This window comes from Colius striatus, chromosome Z (genome assembly GCF_028858725.1).
Source record: "Colius striatus isolate bColStr4 chromosome Z, bColStr4.1.hap1, whole genome shotgun sequence".
Lineage (NCBI taxonomy): Eukaryota > Metazoa > Chordata > Aves > Coliiformes > Coliidae > Colius > Colius striatus.
In genome coordinates this window covers 75,463,431-75,487,117 of record NC_084790.1, presented here as the reverse complement: position 1 = coordinate 75,487,117, position 23,687 = coordinate 75,463,431, and the positions used below count along the sequence as shown (strand labels likewise).

Below are 23,687 nucleotides of genomic sequence, written 5' to 3'. Positions count from 1 at the left end.
TCATCCCAAAATGTAACTTTTGTGTGTTCAATCTGTTATTTACTAAGTGTTTACTCAAACTGCTGATGTGAATTAAGTGCAAGGTCCCAATCACAGCACACTCCCGGGGATAAATGAACAAAGACAGGCAAAGTCAGCCAAAAGAAAAAAAGGGAACAAAACCAGTAAAACAGTGTTCTCAACCCCTCAGCAATCTCCACCTGCATGCAAACAGAAAACTGCATAAATCTGTTACAAAGCTTTCCCCTGGACTAGCACCTTCCAGCTTGGGTTTCCAGTGAAGGCCTTGTAGGCATTTCTACAGCTCATGGATCAGCAGAATTTACGTTCTCAAACAAATGGAGATATAAAAGTAAGGCATTGCTTGTGAAACATTCCCACACTATAGCAGCATGGATAATAAATTTGGCAGTTGTCGCCACCAATAAGACAACTTTCTAAGCAACCTTTTGCAGATGAGTGCTTAAAAAAACCCCAAACATGTCCCTGTTTACCTTATTATTAAAAAGAAAGAGAAAAAGGATTTTTAAAAATAAACACTGATATGCCTTAAAAATAATGTATAAACAAGCAAGTGTAAAACAGCACAAAGCAAAACTTGTTAAAAAGTCAATGAAACGTTTCAGTTGTAACTGCAGTTTAAGTTTTCCCGTCTTTTCCCAGATTCTTTCTCCAAGATGCAGGCATATTGAAATGGAGTAAGCTAGGAAAAAAATCTTTAACTTCAACCTTCGCCAAGCCCTAAAAATAATAAATCTTTCTGAAAGGAAGCTCAAAAAAAAAAAAAAAGAGAAGAAATTGTGTACTTTCTTGAGCCAACAAAGATGTAAAAATAAGATATAACTAGAATGCAGAAATCACTGTGTTTCATCTACAGCAAAACAAGTTTTCCAGGTTTTATAGACTAGCAGTAAATATCTGGCCTTCTGTCATCCCAGATATGACAATTTCAACTGCATCTGCTGACATCTGAATAAAAAATGTTCAAGATGCTGCAGACTTCAAATGGTAATCTCACCTAAAGAAACCTTTGCCGCACTGAAAGAAATTCAATGCTATAAAATGTTGCCTTGGGAAATGATTTTATTCATATATAAAAATATTTATAAAGGATATAAATATGTAAGATTATATATGTATTATATGAAGTTTATATACAACATAAAGATTATACTATATATTTTGGAATATTTTAATATATTTATGATAAAAATAAAGCTTGTCCTAGGGGCGCTTTGCTAAAACGAAACCTTCTCTGATGTAATTCATACTGCAGACTTTCATAGCTGAATGCATAAAATTCCACTGAGTACGGGGATGCTATCCATATTCCTACCAGTTTCCAAATAAACTTCATTTGCCCAGACATTTATGGGGACCAGCAATGATGAAAAGCCCATTAAAAATTCCTTTGATCATCTTCTCTAAGCAGAGTTTGTAATCATGCCTTACCTACGCTTTCAACAAGATCGGACATATTCTTAATTTTCTTTCTCTTGATGAACTGCATCAACCGTTTGGATTTGTTCAGCTGTTTATACTCCACAAGCCTGCTAATCATACAAGTGATAAATGCAATCACTTGGGAATTTTGCATTTTCAATTGACTCTCAATAAGTCTTACAATTATAAACATTAGGTCATAGTCCCAGAGTGTCTCTTTAAGGGGGCAATATATCCTGGAATACTATTTTCCTTGTGTGGTCTGAGCGTTAAAACACCATTGGCAAAATGTCAGTGAAAATGCAAGCAATTTAGGTTTTTATCCCAGAGTAAATATCATGCTGTTCCTCAAAACAGATCACTGTTAAGGCTTCATGGGCACTTAACATAACCTCCTACCCATATCTTCCCCACCCTGTGAGTTCCAATGCCAGATGATGGGAGATACTGATACAAGCAGGAGCTGGTTCCTATTATCAGGCACAGAGGTGGTTTAGACTTATTGCTTAAGAAATAAAAGGTAGTGTCCTCAGTGAGATGCATCCAGTCCCCCTGTGTGTCCTCATCAACAGCCTGAAGCACCTTCACCTGGGAAACATACAGAAGGATGTAGGGATGATGGGTGGGCTTAGCACATCCAAAACAGAGGTATGTAAGGAGGCTCAAGGTCCCTCAGACTACAAGTTACTGTGTTCACATTCCTATGATTTACAGCTCCTCTGGCTTCCCCTGGATACAAGACACCAGTCATGTCCTTGGGGCCCCTGTGGTGATTCCTTTATTTCACCAGTGCTATGTAGCAGAAATTAAAAATACCGGCCTAGTTTGGGGAAGAAAACAAAAACAACCCAACGAAAGAACAAATGCCACACGACGGTCTAGAAATCTTTTACATGAGTAGATTGCGAGACAGTAGAAACTAATACATACTGAGGAAAAATGCAATTTTTATACCAGTTAACAAGAGAGTGATCTCTTTCCTTCCAAATCCTGCATTGCTTGGGGATTTAAGGGAATGTGCCTAGTTTCTACACAGCTCCCTATGCCGATTTCATTCTGCCGTCTGCATTGAGATCACATTCAAGACAAACAGAACAGAGATCCTAAAACCCACTAAAATTATGGCTCTTTCCTCACTTTGTCACTTCTTAAAAATTACAGCAAGCTTACAGCTGTCACAGCTTAAAATACTGTTTCACATTTCCCTGTAACACAGGAATAAATTACGGGTATCGGGATTGTCAGATTGTACAAAGCGCTTCCCAGTCCCCATTTTACATTTGGATTCTCATTTCAGTTGATACATACAAGAGATTATATATTGCCTGAGAAAACCTTACTTTTGATACCTCTCAAGAGATTAGAGATAATTTGTGTTCTTCCCATCTCTCCCATAGTATTTGGTCATTTCAGACTTTTCCAAGAAAGTTAATGTTTCTTGATGTCTCCACCCATTTTTGCTAAATTATATCTCCTCTGGAGATCCCTGCCAAAATAAGAGCATAAGTTCTGAAGATCTTTGCTTTAGAACTGGAATTATATTTTCCAATCTATAACTAGACACAGCAACTGCTCTTAGCCTGTACCAGATAATTACATAAAAAAAATAGATTCCTTTGGTAGGTGAGACAAAAGAACAACCATTATTCATGTTCCTCTCTGTACTGTGAAACAATGAAGGAGGAAAAAAAAGATCAAATTAGAGGATGAGATCAAATTAGAGGATGCAAATATGGGAAGTGTTTCAGCCACCTGATTCATCTGAAAAAGTGGCCTGTCTGCTTGGTGGAATGGAGGTGTCAGCTGCTGCTGGCTTGTGTCTCCATGAGATCCAGGGGCAGTCCCTGTGAAAACTCTGGGAGTTTAGGTGTGGGATTTGGTTTAGTTTTGCTCTGCATTTAAGAACATGCTGTCCCACAGCAAGTAACTTCATCATTTTGAAAAATAAACATGCAAACAAAAATCCACCAAATCCCCACCCCATGAACTAAAGTCCAATAGTTTACGTTTCTGTAAAATATTTCAGTTAACTCATTTTACCTCCTGGCCTTAGACTTGTCAGGTGATTAAACTGACACAGAGTATTACACCTCACTTAACAATTTCATTAGGATTTGGAAAAAATAGTTTGTATTGTTTACTTGTATTTTTTTTCCATTCTGCTTGTTTTATATATGAAGTTACAGAATTGTCACTATATGGCATGTGCCTAGAAGCCAAGTACACAAAATGACTGCATTACTCTAAGATATCTTGAACCTTCCTCATAGCCACTCCAATTCATGTGGTGGCTATTTCCAAAGAAGTGTTAATGACCATGTCTAGCACTAAATGTGTCAGTAGCACTCAAATATTTGGCAAGCTTGGGCTTCTTGCCGTTAAACAATCAGAATGCCTTTGGAGATGGTCTGCTGCTGCGACTTGCGATTGAGCCGTCCCTTACTTACGTCCCAAGGACTTCGAAAGATAATAAAAAGGGCAGAAGCTGCCCCAAAACTTCTGGTATTTGTGGTAATGACCCTTAAATACAGAAGGTTAGGAGAAAAGAGCTCTAAATGCTGGGCTGGAAGTTAAGTGGATGGCAAGGATGTGTTTGCCTTGATTTCATCTTGTAACTCCTCACTCCATAGTAAGATACTACTCACAGTAAAAATAATATAGATTGAACAATTTCTACACGCAGCAGAAAATACAGCCACAGCCTTTCTCTGGCCACTGAGTGATTTCAAGCTTAGTGGAAATTATTTTTTCAAAGACTTTTCTGTTCTTCTTGGCTGATAAATACACAGCAAAGTTCCATGAAGCTGAGAGCTCATTCTAATAATGCTAATTATCCAGTTTCAGATCCCTGTTTACAGTAGTATAGAAAGGATGTATTCTGCCTTCATGTGCCCTTAAGCAAACCCAGGGTCTGACCTTGCAGCCTCTGAACACAGTCACGTCTGTTGGGGAGATGGTATCGCTCGTGTCGCTCCTGTATCAGCTTTCTGCTGGCATTGGTTCAGTTCTTCTTATAAGTAACAATCTCCCTCTTCTCAGGCCTCAACCCTCATTTGAACCTTTTATTGGTTCAACTGCTGCTTTCTCAGTTATTCCAACTTTAAGGGTCATTGGAAAGTCAATCTCTAGGTCAAGTCTTTGCTTTGTTACTATTCAGTATCAAGCATCTGTGAAAGTCACCCAAACAAGACAACCCACCTTTTCACTCTCCCAATGAAAGAAAGCAAAGTCAAAATATTCCAATCTATACCCGCAGCCTCTGGATTGGATTTGGGCAGGTAGCACCCAGACAAAAAGTTCTCTCTTTACACATGTCTCAAGACATTTAATCCCCAAGCTGCCACTTGGAACAACTTCATAAGGAGCAAAAGTTCTGTTCCCCAAAACTGTATTCCTGGGAATACTATATAGATTGATGCTCAGGCCTGTGGATCAGGTAGTGAGAAAAGCATACTCAAACATTTCACCCCACCTTCCAAAATAACAATGTTAACAAATTTAAAACCTAATTTTTCAACAATTCATGCACATTCATGACATTAAGACTTTATTTCAGCTTTTAAATCGTTCTGTACAAAAGACTTACCAAGATTTAGGTCAACGAAAGACAATGACATTTTAAAAAAAATCCCACATTATCCCACCAGGATTCAGAAAGAAAAGTCAACATTCAGGGCTAGACAAAGCATGCTTTGCTCTCAGAATGTATTAGTAAGCTCCTTGGGAAGACCTTAAATTTAAACACAATTCTGGTCTAGAGCAAATATTTTCTATATTTCCTTGTTTTGTTTGTTTCCAGGGATATTTGTTCCATGTTAACAATGACAAGGGAGACGTTCATAAAAAGACAGCACCATCACAGGATGTTGAGCACAGCTATGGAAGTAATTCAGACAAGAGATAAGATTTCCCACGTTCACCACTTTCAATAACAAAGCTGAACGCCCAGCCAAAAAGCTGGAGAGGAAGGAGCACCCAATTCTAAGGCATCAGGCCATGATTCCTGAGACTGAGGATTTCCAGTCTGCAAAATTCATCAGTGGTGGAATCACAGGCACTAGTGTGAGGGGTAGAGCTGGTGTAAGCATGACAGCAGCCTGGGAGTTGATGGGTTGTTAGACATGAGGGTGGCATTACCAGCTCCCACCTGAACTGGGAACACACTGGCTCAGCTTTGTCAGCTAAACAATCAGTTACATGACATACACAAGGAGGAAAATTACTGTGCACAAAGTTTTGCAGGCTAGTGAAAGCATCTGAGCTATGCAGCAGCAGGAACACAACTTTTCCAAGTCAGGTGCTTGTGTATAGATGCCTGCAAGGCCTCATCACCATGTCCAGACTTCTCAGTGCAGATCAGTCCCAAGTGCAGAAGCTGATTTTCACATGAATATGGCACTACATCCAACAAGACCAATGTCATAAAGCTTGGTACTCATCATCACTAGAACAGCTGTATTTAAACTTGTAAATTTCCATGATGGATGCTGCTTCTTTCCACCTTTAAACCACTTTCCCCTTCCTATCACACGGGCTGTCTCTGTTTCGCAACACCTTGTCCCAGGTGTGGACTCATCCTTGCAACGACCAGAATTGCACAGCCCATTCCCGCTGAAGTCTTGCCAAGGGTTTGCAGAGTAGTATTAAAATTTTCATACCACTACTGAAAACATTTCACTGCACAGATTGTGGTACCACATATGCCTTTCCAGTTCCTAGTTGTCCCTTAAGCAGATCTTTTCCTCCTGTGCCTTGGCTAGTTGATGAGCTTCTCACTTCCAGCACCAGCTCCTGACAGAGACAATTGCCCCAGCCCCAATACTCCCACTGGGACAGAATAATTTGTTTTACCTACAACAAGCTGCCTCTTTAAAAGATACAAGGAACAGCAAAGAGTTTAGATAATCTCTGCTGGGGATCAATTCCTGCCAAGTTTTGACCACTATTTATTTTCTCTCGTTCCCAAACATCTAAGTACCAGAGGCGACGATCCACCAAGCAAGTGTTAGAAAAGCACAAACATTCAGCAATTGGATATATTCCTCTAGGAAAACACGGGAGAAAGTCTGATTGGAGTGATGTATCTGAAGCAGACAGAAAATGCAGAATTTTCTGCCCCAGAATGCATATCCCTTGGCTTTTCTCAGGTGACTGAACCAGAGCCGTTTCAGATCACTTCCTGGATGCCTCAGGTGAAATCCTTCCTCCGTGCCTCTGCAAATTCTAGAAATAAGCCCAGTTATCAAAGATACCATTTTTTTTCCCCGATTTATTCAAGTTAATGGGCTTTTTACCTTTTCACCACTGTGACATATTGGGGCTTTCATGGATGCTCATCCTGCATCTCTGCATTTCCAGCTCAATGTGCCCCAGCATGCAAACAATCCAGGATTAATTTTCTGTTCAACATCTGCGCAACCTTACATTTGTGATCGGATCCATGTTTTTAATTTCCTCTCACACTTATCACAAGGCACAACGTAGAAGGGACTATGGGGAGGACAGCATAATCCTTCCGTGCCATGGTGCTGGTAGGAGCTTCTGCCTCTGGGAATATCCAGTTCCCACTTTGGCACACTTACACATTCTCCTCAGATTCCTGATAAGGCTGAAGTGTTTTCCATCTCTATTGCTTACACCCAGCATTGTTTAACAAAATTAAAACATTTGCAAGCAAACAAAAAAAGGAAGCTTTGAGACAACTTTTCAATTATCTGTACAGAACTGTGTGAGTTCAAGTCACCCATGTAGCAAAGAAAATGCAGCCCTTTAATAAAAAAAGCTGGTGAGACTCTGATAATTAACAAGGGGGTGAAAGAGCATGTTCTGTCTTGACATTTAGAAGCAGTGCATCTGATCTTAAAAATAAGTATCTTTTCTGCTCTCTGGATTTTAGGGATGCTGATAAAAACAGGAGAATTCAGAGAAGAACTGGAAGAGTGATCTGAGGGTGAGGAAATACAGAACATCATCCTAGTTGGCTTGACAAAGATATTAAACACAGAATGGATCATATTCTAAAACAAGGTTTGTAATATGTGGGGGGTTTTTTCATGTCAGTAAGTTACAAACTGCTACCACATACATGAATTAACTGATACTAGTATTTTATTCCACATACCCTCTACTTGAGCACAGGTCCTCAGGTGACATGTAGGCATCTGACTCCTATCAAAATCTAAGGAGTGAAGCATCCAAATCATTTGCTGATTCATCCCTGGTGCTGCTTTGCAGCTTTTTTCCATGTGCATCCCATTGTAGCAGGCAGGATATTGAATCTTTTTAAACAGTTATCTTCTTACTGAGACTGGATTTCAGTAATAAACTCTTGCTGTAATTTTTCATCCTCCGGGCCATCATATTTCCAATAACCAAGGTCAAGATGGCATTTAATAAAATGATTTCTATATTTGCTCGGCCTTTTTTTTCCAAAAGAGAAGCTCTACAGAACAAAGCAACAAATTGGACAATATGGAATACAGCCAGAGTCTTCAGCCTTAATACAAAATTAAGAGGAATCTGAACACAGGAGAGTTTCTTTTCTATTTTACTCCTTAAGATATATTTGTCCTGCACTAAATCTTTGCCAAGTCCTTAAGGAAAAATTCTTGGAACAATTTTCTTTTCTTTGGAACAACTTGCAACTGTAATAGCTGTAAGGTCAATGAAAATGTTTGAAGTATCTTTTTCCTGGTACTTAAAAATATCCAGCAGTCCATTTTGCAAGCAAGGATGTCTAAATAAATATATGTATACATGTTAGCCATTCTTGCTCCTGACTACTTGTTTTCTGCTGCTCTTTTCACTTCACCACAGCTATTTTCACTGGAGACGTTCCAGTGATGTACCATTAGTATATCCCTCTGTGGAAATACTCTAGATATTTTTGCAACATAAGAAAACATCACAAAAATCTAATTTGTCTCTGGGTGGATATGAAAAAATACACTTTTAAAAGGATTTTTTTTTCTTATCTCAAACAGTAGCATTTTATTGAACTGGAATAACAGCAATTCACCATATGCAAAGTCCAGCAAGTTGTTTGAAGATTCGATTTACAGTGACCTTCTTTGCTATAACAGGAATACTACATCTTCAGTGTAAGCTATCAAGTTATTTTTCCTGTGAGGCATAAATTAATTTTTTTCCTCCATTTTATAGCAGCAGAAGTAGCTAATACTGACATCTCATAGTAAACCTGGGTAACTGAAGGCAGAATTTGGTACGATACAGCTCCTTGAGGAGTGCAGAAATTTAACCCAGGATCTAAAACTGCAACTCAACTCCTGGCAAGTCCATCCTAAGGTTAAACAACATTGCCTCCCAGGATCGCAGTGCTCCCACTCACGTAAATCTAGAGCACTTCCAGGCATGTACAATAAAACCACAACTCAAATATGGGTCAGTGTGAGGACAACAAACAGCACAAATAAGACTGTGGCCAATAAACTCAGCTTGGAAATCAAGCAGAGAACTTGCTTCTTTGATGAGATGCATTCGATCTGCTTCAACATTTTCTGCGTTGTTGGTTTGGTTTTTTTTTTTTCATGGAATGCTAAGAGGAATTACAAGGAAGAATTTACAAACTGACATACTTTGATATAGGTCCAGGGAAGTCAGCAGAGCTATGGAAACACAACTCTCCGCAAATCTTTTCCTCCAGCACCTTTAGTGCCCAAGCAGGGGACCAAAAGAGACATTCTTTAACACAGGTGAGCTCCTAAGAAAAATCAAGAAGGCACCAGTCCTGCAAACACATTAATGGATACCAAGTAGTTTTCTTGAGCTCCTGTGCCACACAGAGAAATTTCTGCAGGAAAAAGACTTGATTTAAGATCCATAAAATTAAAATGAAAAGAGGAAACAACAATCCATTTGCTATAGGCTCCTCATCTCTCACTTTTGAAATTCAAAGTAGTTTCAGCAACTGCTCTCTGGTTATGCATTTGTGGCCTCCAGGGTGTAGGAATTCCAGTGGAGTAAACATACACTTTCTTCAGGAAAAACAAAACAAATTCAAAAAAACCTAATGTGCTTTTAAAATCCAAATATACATTAAAACAACCTTTCAACGTCTGCCTAGGCAAGTATACTCTTTCCCATCTAAGCAGCATATTACGTAAGAGAATAAGAAGCCACAATCTGAGGCACTGCAAGAGTCACAGTCTAAAGCATCACTTGCCTGTAGACTGCCTGGGCCACCATGCAAACCAATGGCCCAACCACAGTTGGATTCACTGTGCTGCTGATACCCAAGCAGCAGGCAGAGATTAGCCCAGACTGCCAGCACATCTGTCTGTCACTTTTCCTTGCTCCTTCCTTAGGAACCTACAGCTAAAAGCATGTATTTCCAGGAGGATGATGCATTTACCAAACAGTAGCTCTGGTCCCTCAAGTTTCTCTCTTGCTCTCCGCCTCTAAGCCATTAAGATCTACCAAAGACCTTCCACCCCATTTTCACCTCTTTTTTTCTCTTTCCACAGATGCTATTATAAAGTTTAAATAATTTTCCCTTTGGCTATTTTTGTTTGAATTATAACTCAATTCAACTCTCAAAGGCAATAATCTCCAAACTAATGGGTTTTGTCACAATTCCAGAGAGCAATGTTTAGGAAACGACACTGCTTTTTTGGTTTATGATAATAAACTCTATAATGAAAACTGAGTATGATAATAACATCTTGTTGAATAGGCAAGATGTCAGATTTACAACATATATTAAATGTGTTGAATGTGATCACAGAGATAGTAACATTCCACTGAGACACTGGAGCTCTGGGCAGGAAGCTATTTACAATGAAATACTGCATCCAATAAAGTTATTTGCTCTCTATTATTCCTGAGCATACTTTTTTTGATATGTTGTTAGAAATGTCTAAATTACCAGAATTTACCCATTACTCATAAAATACAGTGATAACTCTTCAAGTATTTCTTAATCCATTCTGCAGGCTGTATGATATAACTTCTTGGACTTGTGTGTTTTACTATGGAGAATCAGGTAGCCAGCCTCCACCCTCGAGGGAGGGTAATGAGACTATCACGAGAACATGAATGCTGCTCTTTTATGCAGGAAACCATGCACCACTAACTTCTCCATAGAAAGACTCTTGTTTTTCACACATTTGCGAGCCCTGATGAATATTGTCCTATACTTCTCCAAACTCTCTCTCTGTAGTGTAACTTGCTTTGACTTATAATAAGCTTATTCATTCTCCAAGAACAATCCATTTAGAAAACTCAGACTATAGCTTTGATTTTGACTCTTTCCCACTTAAAACATTGCATGCACATCGCTTTAGCTCTCAGCCCTTTTGAAAAGGAAAGAGGAAAAAAATCTGCTTCATGTGCATTTACCACTGAACGGCTGCTAATATTAATATGTGGAATATCATCACTACGTATTTCACCTTATTTAAATTCCAGCATAGATCATCAATTAAAATGCACGTGGTTAGAACTTAAGTTTAACAAAAAAAACCCCAGAAATACATGTTTTCAATAACTGGAGGTATCCTAAATGCTTTACAGTCTCATACTTCATTTTTTGAACCAGGACCAACAGTGAAATTAACACAACATGATGGAAAACACTCTTAAAGAAAGAAGGATTTTCCAAACACAATTAAGGTCTGAGATTACTGTCTGCAACTGAAATTATTTTTCTCTCTGACTGTTAAACTGAGCTACCCTTAAGGAGATGCAAATTGTTTTCTCTTCTCCAGCCAAGAAGAAACCAAGTCAGCACTGTATGGATTCTGCTCTCCATTGTTTCTGCTTACAATTGGAACAACATTGAAAAAATAGCTAAGTAGAGCAGTAGAGTAATATCTGCTACTATTAGCTCACAAAAGAGGCCACAATTAGTTTGAAAACTGAAACCAAGCAAAGAGAAAATGAACAATGAAAGAAAAAAACTCTGAGTGGAATTTAGGGATTTTTTTTTAATTGTAAATCCAAATCAGTTCTGCTTATTTGGATGGTAGGCACGAGACTCAGCCTTTTAGTAAACATGAAGTTTAAAGAGAGCGATCCTGCAGGGTCCAGGATGAGTCTGTAGGAGATATAAGCAACACGACTGAAAGTCTTCAGGGCAAGATCTTCCCCTGTCACTGACTTAGCACAAAGTGAACCTTCAGCCATCCCCAACAGCTCTAGCTGAAGTGATGCTGATCCTGAACACTCAGCAAAGACTCACACAAATAGAGAAAAGTCACTTCAGTACTTGGGACCCTGTGGTGGAAACAAAATCAAAAGATTAAGCTCAAGATTGTGAGAATTCAGCACAATCTCAGCGAAACACAAAATCACACGTACCCCAAATGACCGGCATTGCACAAGAGCGAGAGCAACCTAAAATGTGATAAATCCCAGGTACAGTATCTCCACACATCTGTAAACCAGCCAGATCAGGTTTCTTGCATATACTTGCTTTGTGTGACCTTGTTTCACACACAGCAGGTGCTCTCCCGAACATGCAATGGCAGAAGAACAGGCAAGCACAGCAGAAATCTCACAAAATCTGCCACTCACATGCTCTCTGTACTGGGCAGTAGTTTTCACAGCAGAATATGAGCAATCCCATCTTGCCTGGGATACCTAGCTAGCCTAATCTATTTTTTTTCCAAGCATAGTTTACATATTTCCTGTTTGACTACTTCCCAATAATTCTGTGCTACGATGATGAGCAACGGCAATCTGAATTGAGAAAAGATTGAACTGGCAATTTAAGGATCTGCCTGTAAGGTGTTCCTCCTTCCCCTACATAGATTTGCACTTTAAAGAGAGGGAAAGAGATATTCCAGACTGAGGAGGGAAGGAAGAGGAGAGGCTGTCAAGGGAAGAAGCATCAGCTCCATGTCTACTTGTGAGAACAGGCATCTTCTGCAGGGTGTGTATTTTTATTTGGTTTTGGCTGACGTTTTGTTTTCCTGGGTGCTACTTAAACAGAAGCCTGGAAGCATTTAAATTAAACTTCTTTGAGAAGCTACTACCTTCCTTGTATCACACAGGTATCTGTCACACAGAACATCAACAAGACAGAAATTTTCCCTTTTTATATCTATATTCTTTTTTTTTTTTCTGCCTGCTCCATGCCCTTTTTTTTCCTTTCTCTTTCTTGTTGCTCTGTACTTTTACCCTTCCATTCCTGCCTTTTCTCTCTTGTCCATCCCGACTGAAATCAGTACAGAACAACCCAGCTCAACGGGTTGCTATCACAATGGGAGCAGCATTACAAGTATTAATAATGTCTTGCTGTTAGCAGGACAGACTGCAATCACTTTTTAAAGGACAAAGCAGCCTAACCTTAGGGAGCACATACAATACTTTGGATAATTACAAAAGTCATATTCCCTCTGGAGGCCTATTTTTATTACATATTTCGTATCAGCCATGGGAGGCCCTGGGGCTACTATTTTGTTTGTCTGGAGCCTCTGAGCTAGACGACATGCCCGGGAAAGTCAGTTCATATTTAACCCTATATTCTGCAGATGAAAACCATAATGCAATGCACCTGGGTTTCATTATCGATTAAACCACCAAGGAGTACACTTATCATAAAGCTCTTGGATTGCCAGTTCTAAAATTCTCCAAACTGCTTTGATGTGAACATCAAAAACTTCTGGGCTACGCAAACAATCATTTGCCAGACCTCATCCTTTAACTGTAGCACGTCCTACCTCAGTGCACCACTCACAGTAATTAAGCAATGTTTTGAAAGATCATTAATTATATTGGTTCATTTTGGAATGAACTGGCTGTACAGAGGAGACACTGCACAGTAAACAAACAGCAGTGCTGCGTTCTACTGCAGAAGGCTTTACTCCATTCAGCAGCAACCACATCTACTGAGACCTGAAGTGTCTCTAACCCGACCAAAATTCAGCAAGAATTAAGAGCCGTAGCACTTGAGACAGGAAAGTGATCTAGAAAGTCACAGCCACCCAAATGTGGTATGGACACCTACAGACACGTGTGTGGCATTAGTCTCGCTCTTAACCAGCAGATACTACACAATGTGTTTCAAGTTTAAGTGCAAGCAATCTGTTACCTTGGCAATCACTGCAAAGGAAATCAAACTAAGGATTGACTGCAATCAGAACGATGCTTAAAAGTGCTACTTTCAAAGTAACAGTGAGAAAAAGCATTTAGGAAAGCTAGGAAGAAATGTGTCAGTATCATCCTACTATATGCTGTTTTGTAAAAACGTAGTGTACTCCAGCAAAATTTTATTTATTCATGTGCACAAAAGTCTACCTGTGATGACAGTTTCCAGGAAGAATTTTTTAGATGTATATACAAAACAGATTAAAAAAACCTCTTGGCTAGGGGAACACTTATATTTTTTGCATCTCTTCATAAACACTGTGCTAGTAAAGGAATTGGGAGAATTAGTACTAGTGAAACTCAAGAGAACAATACTCCTTCAATGGATGTGGCACCTGGTGATGGTTTGATATGGGGTATAAAAGGCCCAACACCACATGCATATTCACAGGCTTCTTCACAGGATGAATAAATTAAGTTCTGACACTTCTCATTTTCAATCTGATCACCACATAGCACTGCCGCAGCTCTTTTCAGTAGCACTCAGAGTTTACATGATCATATTCTAAATGCTGATGATATCCTGGGTGATCCACAGAGTTAGCAGCACATCATGGCATTTCACCAATGAAGTACATGCCAAAGAATAATTGCTAGCTTGTTGAAAAGTAAAGGAACTCTTTAGGCAGATGTGGAATTACTGCTGCTATATATGTTTCCCAAAACCATACCAAAATTCAAAGTCATATCCTCCTGTAATTTTTCAGCAAAATTCTAGCATGGAGCACATTTGCCTGCAAGATAGTGGGAGATTAAGCAGTACTTTGCTATAATCAGATACACTTTTTATTTGTACTGTTGTATTATAATACATCAATTTGTGCTCTTTCCATTCTGTTTGAACTGAAACAGTCAGCAAAACTTCAGAGAGGAAACACAATGGCAACAATCAAAAAGAAATCTCTAACAAAAAGAAGTCAGAAGATAAGATGACAAAAAGTCATCCTTGCTTACTTCAGCTGAAAGCTTCGAAATAATATACAGGAAATTTTTTTCCTGTTGGAAAGCTCTGCAACATGCTCATCAAGTATCTGGGAACCAGGAATTGCACATGGTCCCCATGGGCATATTAGTGAAAGTGCTGCTCTTTGTGAAACAGCTACAATCTAGCTTACATGCAATTACTTTTATCTTTAAAGAATGTGCAAAACGATATAGCCTATAAAAATAGTAGGCTCCACCAGCAATATCAGCATTCAAGAGTAAAAAGAAATGCTTTTTGAGGCACATGATCTCTGGTTAGCATCAAAATTAAGCAGGGTGTAAGTATACACTCATTCTCTTCTGCAATACATTTGAGTTGTCCTTTTGTTATGATGTGTAGAGAGATCTTTCTCATCCAAATTTAAAACCTGAAACTTAGGAAGTGCCCTGTAAAACACTTGTAGCTACTAATCAGTAAATGAAGAAGCTAACAACTTACATTAAATCCTCTTCATCCTATGTAAGAGATCTTTTGATTGCAAAATACTACCAAAAAAGTTACTCATTTCTAAGCCAAGATTTAAGTCCTACAACATGGGGCTTATTTGCAGATGGAACATAGAACATGTAAAGATGTAACATGGAACATGTAGAGAATTGCTTCGTATTTACAAAGATTTTACCATCATTAGCTAGGACTATTCTGTCAAAGAAGGAAGCAGCAGAAGCAGCCTCCATTATTACACATACATAGAATTAGGGTATAATACTTTCCTTGAGGAACATGGACATTGAATTTGCAGCAAAAAATGCAGGAAATAAAGAGTTCTCACTGTGATGTCAGGGAGAGAGAGATAATTTCTCTCACTAAGTCAATAGTCTTATTTGTTTAGTAAAAGTAAGTTTCATCAACTAATTTAGTGTTATTTACAAGTCGAGAGGGAATTAGATGAACAATTTCAGCTGAAAAAAAAAAGAACCCTTCCCTTTGCCCATGAAGGCAATGGCTAAAGTGTTCTCCCTGGCTACGCAGGTCCAGGCTCAAATTTTCATCTGCCTGATTCACACATGCTGGTTTCCTTAATTTAGCCCTTGATTTTTATCAAAAGTTTATGAAAAGGAATAAAACTATTTATTTCAAGTAAATTTCCTAAAATATTTAGGTGTTTAGTAGACAAAGAGAGTTGCACGATTAGGGAATATAAATAATCTCATTTTCCTCTCCGTTTCATGCCTGAAACAACAACTGGTGATGGACAAATTAGCTTCTCACTAGCGAATGCTTCTGTGATATCTGTGCATTATCTTCCTGAATAATTTTCACTATTCTCTCTGAATTCTAACTAAACATAATATTTAGTTCTCCTGATACACAACAGTTAAGTAGGTGATAAGTTTTGGTGTTTTTTTAAAAAGAGAGCAAGTCCAATTAATAAATTGAACCAGATTAGATGTTAAGTCTCCTGAACTTCCAAGTGACATAACCACTACCATCCTCTTATAAGAACACAGCTGCACAATCAGGATAAAGCAAGGGGATGTCTATTCCAGATGCTGATTTTCCTTCTGGACCACAGTAACCATGTACAGTAGCATTGTTTAAAATTAAAATGAATGAAAGACTGCAATGAAAAGGATTGCTGCTATGATATACAAACAACTGGATTGCCACATACAACTGGTAACACATGGAAAAAATGCAGCAACATTCATGTAATTTAACAAAAGTTAAAAGTCTGAGAGTGAAACAAGTTAACATCACACTCAATTAGCTGGAGAAGACAGTAACATGCAATTGAGGCCTCATATTCTCATGCCGTCCAAATGTCATCAGATCTGATGAATTTTGTGCAGAGTAGGAATTCAAAGTCCTACTGGGTTATTACATTATCAACTAATCTGCAGAACTTATTCTCTCTACTTACACGATGGAGCCATTAGTACGAGGTACTTTGTGCAGTTACATACAAGTGTTTAAATGAGATTTGCACTGAAAAGATGTTGTACGAGTTCCCACTGCTTTTTGCAACTGCTCCTCTGTACTCTTTATGAAAATGAATACACAGAACTTCTAAAAAAAAAAAATATAAATCAAGCTAAGCCAAGAGCTGGACTGCACACATTCAAAAAGGAAAAATACATCTAATTATGTACAAGGTTGCTATGACCACAGGGAAAAAGGCCAATATATTCTCAGTGCTTGGCCCTGCTTTTGGCTTGGCCCTCAATTTGGCTCATCTTTATTCATGAGTAAATCTGGTTAAAAAAAAACCACAAATCAAGAAATTTTTTTTGGTGATGAAAAGATCCTATTTTTATTGAAGTGCTCTGCAAACATGCTGATTGTCATGAAAAATTCCAGCAGGAGGAATAAAAGGATGAAACTGCTTTCCGTTAAGAATTTATGCTTTGGAAAAGGAATTTTGACATCTGACTTTCAATGCATTTTTTTTTTATTTAACTAATTGCACAGTAGATCATTATTATGCCTGACAGGTTATGACATGAGAAAAAACTCTTGTCAGTTTGTTTAATTTCTGCACAAAAAGGTACTTAACCTAGAAAAGAAATTAGTTGTGTATGCTAATAGTAAACACCAGCTGACATCAACTATCCTTTTAAACTACCTCTAGCAATGTGTATGAATTATCATATTATTCATAACTATTGTAATTATCAAATACTGAGAAAAAAGTCTAGAAAGAGAAGACTGGATTTTTGTAAGAATAAATATTAGAACACCAACATCAAGTTCTCAGAATCCTAAAGTGAATATTCCCTAAAGCCACAGATAAGTTTCTGTAGAGATGAAGTTTATTAAATGTTCACTGTCAATCCAGAGCTGGAAATTGAATCCTGAAGTACCTGAATGTCCTACAAAACATAATGCACCTTGAGACACCACAGGATTAGTCAACACTTGCAAGTTTCCAGTCATCTTGTTAACAGTATCAACCTCAAATTTGAATATGAACGAATCTTAAAACATTTTCTGGCAAGGTTAATCCCATATGCCTGCTGGAAGCACACCTTACTACCAGCGGCAAAGGTGATGCTGCTCTTCCCCTAAGGTTCACCATCATGAGTGGGTGATGGCAGAGTGTGGCAGACCTCTGAGGGGCAGGACCAGCAGTGTCAGGTATGTCCTCCAGGCAGAGCTGCTCTGCTGAGTTGCATGCCTCCATTTGAGAGACGCTGCTTTGCTCTTCTGCATACTGACATCATGGAAGAGAACTCACAGGGTGGGGGATGGAGCCCTCCTCACTTGACCCTAGACTTTGAAAACACATAATTACATGATTTTTTTTTTCTTCCTTTTTTTAGCAGTCATAGGTATGGAAAAGACTTGAAAACTGAACCAAAACTATGTAGACCACAATGCAGTGATTTGGACATGCTCATTCAGAGTCTGTGATGGTTTTGGATGGTGAATACCACTAGGGATTCTGCAGGGAGACACCTGAGGAGGGAAGGAGGGCTCACACAACCAGAGCCCAAAGGTCAGAAATACCTCAGCAAGGATGAAAGAAAGTACAAGTGGGACTAGGCAGCCAGAGTCCTGGTTTCTTTGCATGGTGGCCCACAGCAGCCAGTGGAGCCTATGAAGTCCTCATCCATTACACACAAAGCATATCCACTTTGTTTAGACAGATTTGGGGACATGCAGTAACTATCAAGACAGTCATGTGTGTACTGCTTTATGCAGCTCCTACTCTTGTCTTTTTTCCCTCAGTAACTCCCCACTCAGCACAATCTTGTTCACCTCAGTGTTCTACTCCCAAACCAGAGAAAACACTACAGTTTCAACCAAGTACTCTCCTTCTCTGCAAAATCCACATGCTGACTCTCTCCAAAAAGTGCTGCATCCTGCTGTGTGCTTCATCAGGAAAGGAGAGAGGAGATAGGGAAGCAGAGAAGGGTGGTCTGCAGTCCCCACAGAGATCTTACCAGGGACTGTAAGGATGCTAATGCTGCTGGGACGTGACACCTTTCCAGGTGTCTGAGGCTGCTGGAGGGCATGCATTAGCCTCAAGCACTGCAGTGAGGGACAACATTGCTTGCATCATGTATCTGCAGCTCTCTGGTAATTATGCCAAACTGAAAACATGATGAGAAGAAATGGATGATCTCTGTAACACTTTTCACAAGCACTAATGTGTCTTGTCATCTTCTTGGTGTACACAAGTGGTTCCCTGCCACATGCAGGCACATACACGCAGGCAGAGCACAAAGTAACTGCTTCTCACAAGAAGGAGCTTTCACAGATGAACCAGTTTATCTCTAGAGGTGAGACTAATCAGAGGACATCAGTAAACTAATAAGCGTGTTCACACTTTGTGTATGTTTCTCCTGAAGCACGTCTATCGTCAAATGTTCTGGACATCTGTCATCATTAGAATCACAGAATCATTAAAACAGCTCTTAAATGCTTCTGAAAAACCAACGATGTTTCTCAAATACAAAGTTGAAAAAAAAAGAGAAAACTCAGGGTTGGATTCATCTTAATTTGAGACGCCTCTGCCAAAGTCTGCCCCAGAGCTGGTTGCTGAAGAAGTTACTCATTCTAAGGGTATGATTCATCTACCTAAATGTAAACGTCTTTTCGAGCAGCACGAATCCAGCTGATATCTCAGATTATCCTGCAACTGATTTAAATACAGCTCCAACGCCCTCCTAGCCATCCAGGTCAGAGGATGCCTCTTTCACTCTATCAATGACTGACAGCCAGGGTATTGCAATCAAAACCACATGCAGAGCGCCTTTGAGGTGACTTTTGCAGTAAGTTACTAAAACCTTTCACTGGGGCAGCATCAGGACTTGCCAAGGGAGATGCCGAAAGCAAGAGGGATGTGCCCAACTTATCTGTTCCCCAATGCGTAGGGTGGGAGAAATGCCGGGGTGAGTTAGCGCAGACCAGAGGGGAGGCGAGCAGATACCCGCTCCTGACACCGACACACGTGTGCCCCCCGCACTACCCCCACTCCGAGGCGGCGCGGCGTGTTCCCGCAGGCAGCGCGGCCCGGGCCGCAGCCACGCGTGTGCCGCACGGCTCCGCGTCCCCCTCTTGGTCCTCCGCGGTCGCCACGCTCACCTGAAGCAGGTGGTGAGCTCGCCCGTGGGTTTCAGGCAGGGATAGCGGGTGGTGGCGATTTTGTTCTCGGAGCAAACCTCCCTGCAAGGCGGGGAACCGAGTTATTTTTAAAAAGAAAAATAAAAAAGAGGGAGAAAGAAGAAAAAGAAGGTGGCGGATGGGAAACGCACAGAAACGGGAGCACGGGAGTGAAGGGTGGCGGGGAAGACACCCACCTGTCGCCGTCCTGCGGCTCCTCCCGGTAGGTCCAGGCGTGCCCCAGCGCCAGGAGCAGCAGCAGCCGGAGCGGGGCCAGGCTGCCGGCCGGCCGCCCCATCGGGCCGCCTCTCCCCTGCGCGCCGCGCCGGCTCTGCCCGCCCCGGGCCGGCGGCGGGGCTGCGCCGACCCGCCGCTCCTCCCGCCCCGCGGAGGGCCGCCTCCCGCCGCCGACAGATGTGCCCGCGGGGAGGGGCTGCGCCCGCCCAGATGTGCCGGCAGATGCGGCCCCGCGGCAGGGTAACGCGCGGCGGCGGCCAGATGTGGCGAGGTCGCGGCAGATGTGCGCAGGGGGTGAGGGAGCATCATCCCCCATCTCTTACACCACCCCCCTCCCCTCCCTCGCCCCTTGTCCCGGTCCTCATTCCCATCCCGCCTCCTGGCCGCAGCGAGCACGGGGAGAAGGGGGGAAGCCCGCCCCAGGGTGAATGGGGCAGAAAGGGATGGAAAGGTCGGAAACCGCGGAGGTGATCAGCGGCTCACGGTGCATCACCACTTGATGCTTTCCAGATTCGCCTTTATCTTAAATCTCTTCAAAGCAGTTCAAAGCATCTCTGCTGCGATGGCTGTTTATCCTTGTATATGGCTGCCACTTCCCTGCCATTCATAAAAACGAGATTAACGACAACAGACCTTGATAAAGTCGTGCATCAGTTCTGGCCCGCTGTACCGTATCCTGTTTTCACGGTTAAGCTGCCTGGGAGCAGGAGAGCAAATCTGCAAAACAACGATGAGTTTGGAAAGTGTTTGGCCAATGCATTGGCTTTGATTGCCACATAACTTCCAACAAGCATGAAAGGCTCCGGGGAGCTGAGGGTGTGCAAATCAGCCTTACAAGCACTTTCACCTGTAGTGTAAATAACACCTTACAGAAAGAAAAATCAGGAGAATGTGAGCAATAGATTGTAATCACGAATGACTACAGCCAGAAAAGTCAGGGATATGCAAGTAACAAACGGTACCTCCTCTACTAAGCCAGCAGAGAAGTAATAAAGGAGTGTAAGAAGATTTGAGCGACCTCCCTTCTATTTCCTATCCTGCCACAGGCAACATTCAAACAAGTCACTTCACTGTTTCGTGCCTCAGTTTCCTCATCTGTAACAGGAAGACCCTAGAGCAAAATAAATAAATAAAAAATGCAGATCCCCATCTATGATCAGCTACGATTAAGCTGTTAATCCCTTTGGTATGTTGTCCGGTACCCAGAAGAAGGCTAATGACAGATAGACTGTTACTTGGGAAATTCTGGGACTTGTCAGAAGTTTTCCCTGGTTTGCGCAGCATCTGCCATCACCATGGTCTGCTGTGAGCTGCCAGCTTCAAGATGTTTCTCTGCTATAGGTGCCACTGCATTATTCTCTCTATTCCTGTGCTTCACTAAGCAAAGGAGTTCTGGATGGCACATTTTTTTGTCTTGCTTGTTTTTGCTTTTACTATTGAGAGGATGTTGTAGATGTTTATTCTGCTGTAATTACTTCTTTTCCTTTATACAAATATTGAGTAAGCAAAGACAGGATTTGCTGTCCCAAAGCCAGAGAAAACTGCGGGTGTTTCTCACAGGGCTAAGCTCTTGTCAGTCAGCCACTCCTGATTTGGAGATAACAGGAACAAAAGCAGGACCTGGGTCTTTGGACCCAAGTGCTCAGGAGACACCTGTCTCCACATCATATTCTTTACCCTCCCGATCCAAGTAAAAAGTATCTAGTGACAAGGTCTGAAATGAAGAGAGGTTTGCACTGCTGTAACCCCTGTGATGTCTGTCTGTAGATAACAAAGGATTTAATTTAACACATTGCAGAACTGAGCCCTCCAAAAAGCTCAGTTTTCTAAAGAAATTGAATCATACCTGAGCACAGACATGAAAACCTTTGGATGATTTCCAGCACAGACCAAAATGTCATGACTTCAGAAGGACTCTGATTTTACAAGGATCCCTATATAGGCCTGGCATAAGTATGCTTCCAGAAAGTTTTTATTTTTCCAGAACTTTTGCTGTTCCATGCAGATCTGTTTCACTGCCTGAATTGCTTAACTCGGCTCTCTGCCTTTTCTTTAATGCCTGCCACCCACATAGCACTGTATCAACACACTGCACTATCTTTTTAATTAAAAATATTGTATCAGCTTACATATGTGTTTATTTAGGTCATGCAAACAGTCCTGTGAATTTAAATGAGGTAATCTGCAGGTGAAGCTGATCCTGTACTCAGCTCTTTGCCAGGGCAGAGCCCAAAGTTTTGTATACAAAAGAACTTAAGTGTGATCAATAGTTGGAAGAAAACAGAGGTTAAAACAGCACTGTACTTTGCAGATGTTAACCCTGTTACAGTTGAATCCGTTAAAGTTGAGGTGTTTGTCATTTTGCTTCATCATCTTCATCTCAGCTTTAATGGCCATGCAGCCAGGGCCATCCTGAGAACATGGCTTGCTTCCTGGAAAGTGTTGAAGGGTGTCGGTGGTTAAGGAAACACTGAAATGTTCCTGTTGCCTCGGGGAAGGAATGATCTGGGATTGTTCTCGTATATAGTAAATAAGCAGAAAGTGATTTCTCGTGCGAGGGACGCTTTTCCTTGTGCAGGGTCGTGTTAGTTTTGACTTGCCCAACTCGAGCACGTATGAAGTTGATTAAGCTGCACGCTAAATTTTGGAACAATCTCAAAGAAAAGGATGAGGAATGCAATGTAGTAAAGTGCTTATCAGAAGTTTTATTTATACTGTTTATGTAGGAAGATGCATTGTTTCCTGCAATTCATTCATAACAATGTTGTTAAACTAGTAGTACAAATTAAAGTTTGTTTTCTGGATTTTGCTGGTAAGTGGCATAGCTTGGAAGCAAACTTTGATCACTGCCTCCAGAAGAGATTGTTTGAGAAGCCCATTTCCATAGTGGAAAGGCAGAACCTCTGCATATTGTAAAATATAAGAAGAAAGGGTGTGCAGGGCACTCCTGAGTCTTTAGAAACACACTGAGGTCATTTATGTCCATGACAAGCTCACAAGATCTTGAGCAGTTATACTATCCTACTACTCACAGACCCCCATTAAAGCTGTTATGTTAGGCACAGTATAAATGCACAGAGAAGTCTGGAGGTCATCCTCAACACAAAAGATTATATTTACCTACTTCCTATTCCTACCTTTAAAAGTACTATGACCATCATGTTTGAGGCAGGGTCAGGTTTTGCGTTTGGGGTTTTTTTGATGTTTCATTGGAATCTTCAGAGGTATGTACTGTTATTTTTCTTAATCTATTTACAACCAACATTTTCCTAACGCTTCAATTAAAAAGCAAGCAATCAGTTATTGTAAATAGTCTTAATCCTGCTACAGCATTGTGTTTGCATCAAATGCCTTGGTGGCAGCTCCACCAGATCTCCAGCTCTCAGCATGGACATATTCAAGGAGATCAGAGCAAAGCTGAAGGTGTAAACAAACCAAACCCAGAGATTTTAAAGAATATCTTGGACACAGGATACTTTACAGATTTGAAAGCCTTCATATTTGTCATCTGTGAACCAGATTCCCTTCCAGGCAGAACCTGTCTAGATCCAACTTGTATTTCCAAGGAATACCACACAATCCAAGTTCAGATGCTAAACACCCAGGCTTGGATAAATAGATATTTCCCATGCCATTTGAAGTCCAGGAGGTATCACAAGCAGTGTTCTGTCTCAGACCAAAAAAAAAAAAAAAAAAAAAAAAGAATAAAAAGCCAGAACTAAAGCAGAGAGAGAGAAAAAAAAAATACATGTCCTGAATAATTATATCTAGTTCCCTAGAGAGAGATGGAATTTCTTTTTAACTTCTCTGTGATTAACAGGGTTGCCTGGTCTATAAAGTGCTGAGTGAAGCAAGGAGTAAATAG

General features: G+C 40.5%; 1 protein-coding gene across 1 annotated transcript in view; it reads right to left on the bottom strand.

Moving 5' to 3' along the window:
* The window catches only part of CCBE1 (collagen and calcium binding EGF domains 1), a 106,969-nt gene extending 87,054 nt beyond the window's left edge, over positions 1–19,915 (bottom strand). Inside the window, exons 1-2 of the mRNA XM_062018752.1 lie at positions 19,783–19,915; positions 19,568–19,648 (exon numbers count right to left, since the gene is read on the bottom strand). Coding sequence (XP_061874736.1) covers positions 19,568–19,648; positions 19,783–19,883 — 182 coding nt within the window. The 5' untranslated portion in view covers positions 19,884–19,915. The remainder of the gene's footprint in view (positions 1–19,567; positions 19,649–19,782) is intronic.
* Between the last annotated feature and the right edge of the window lie 3,772 nt (positions 19,916–23,687).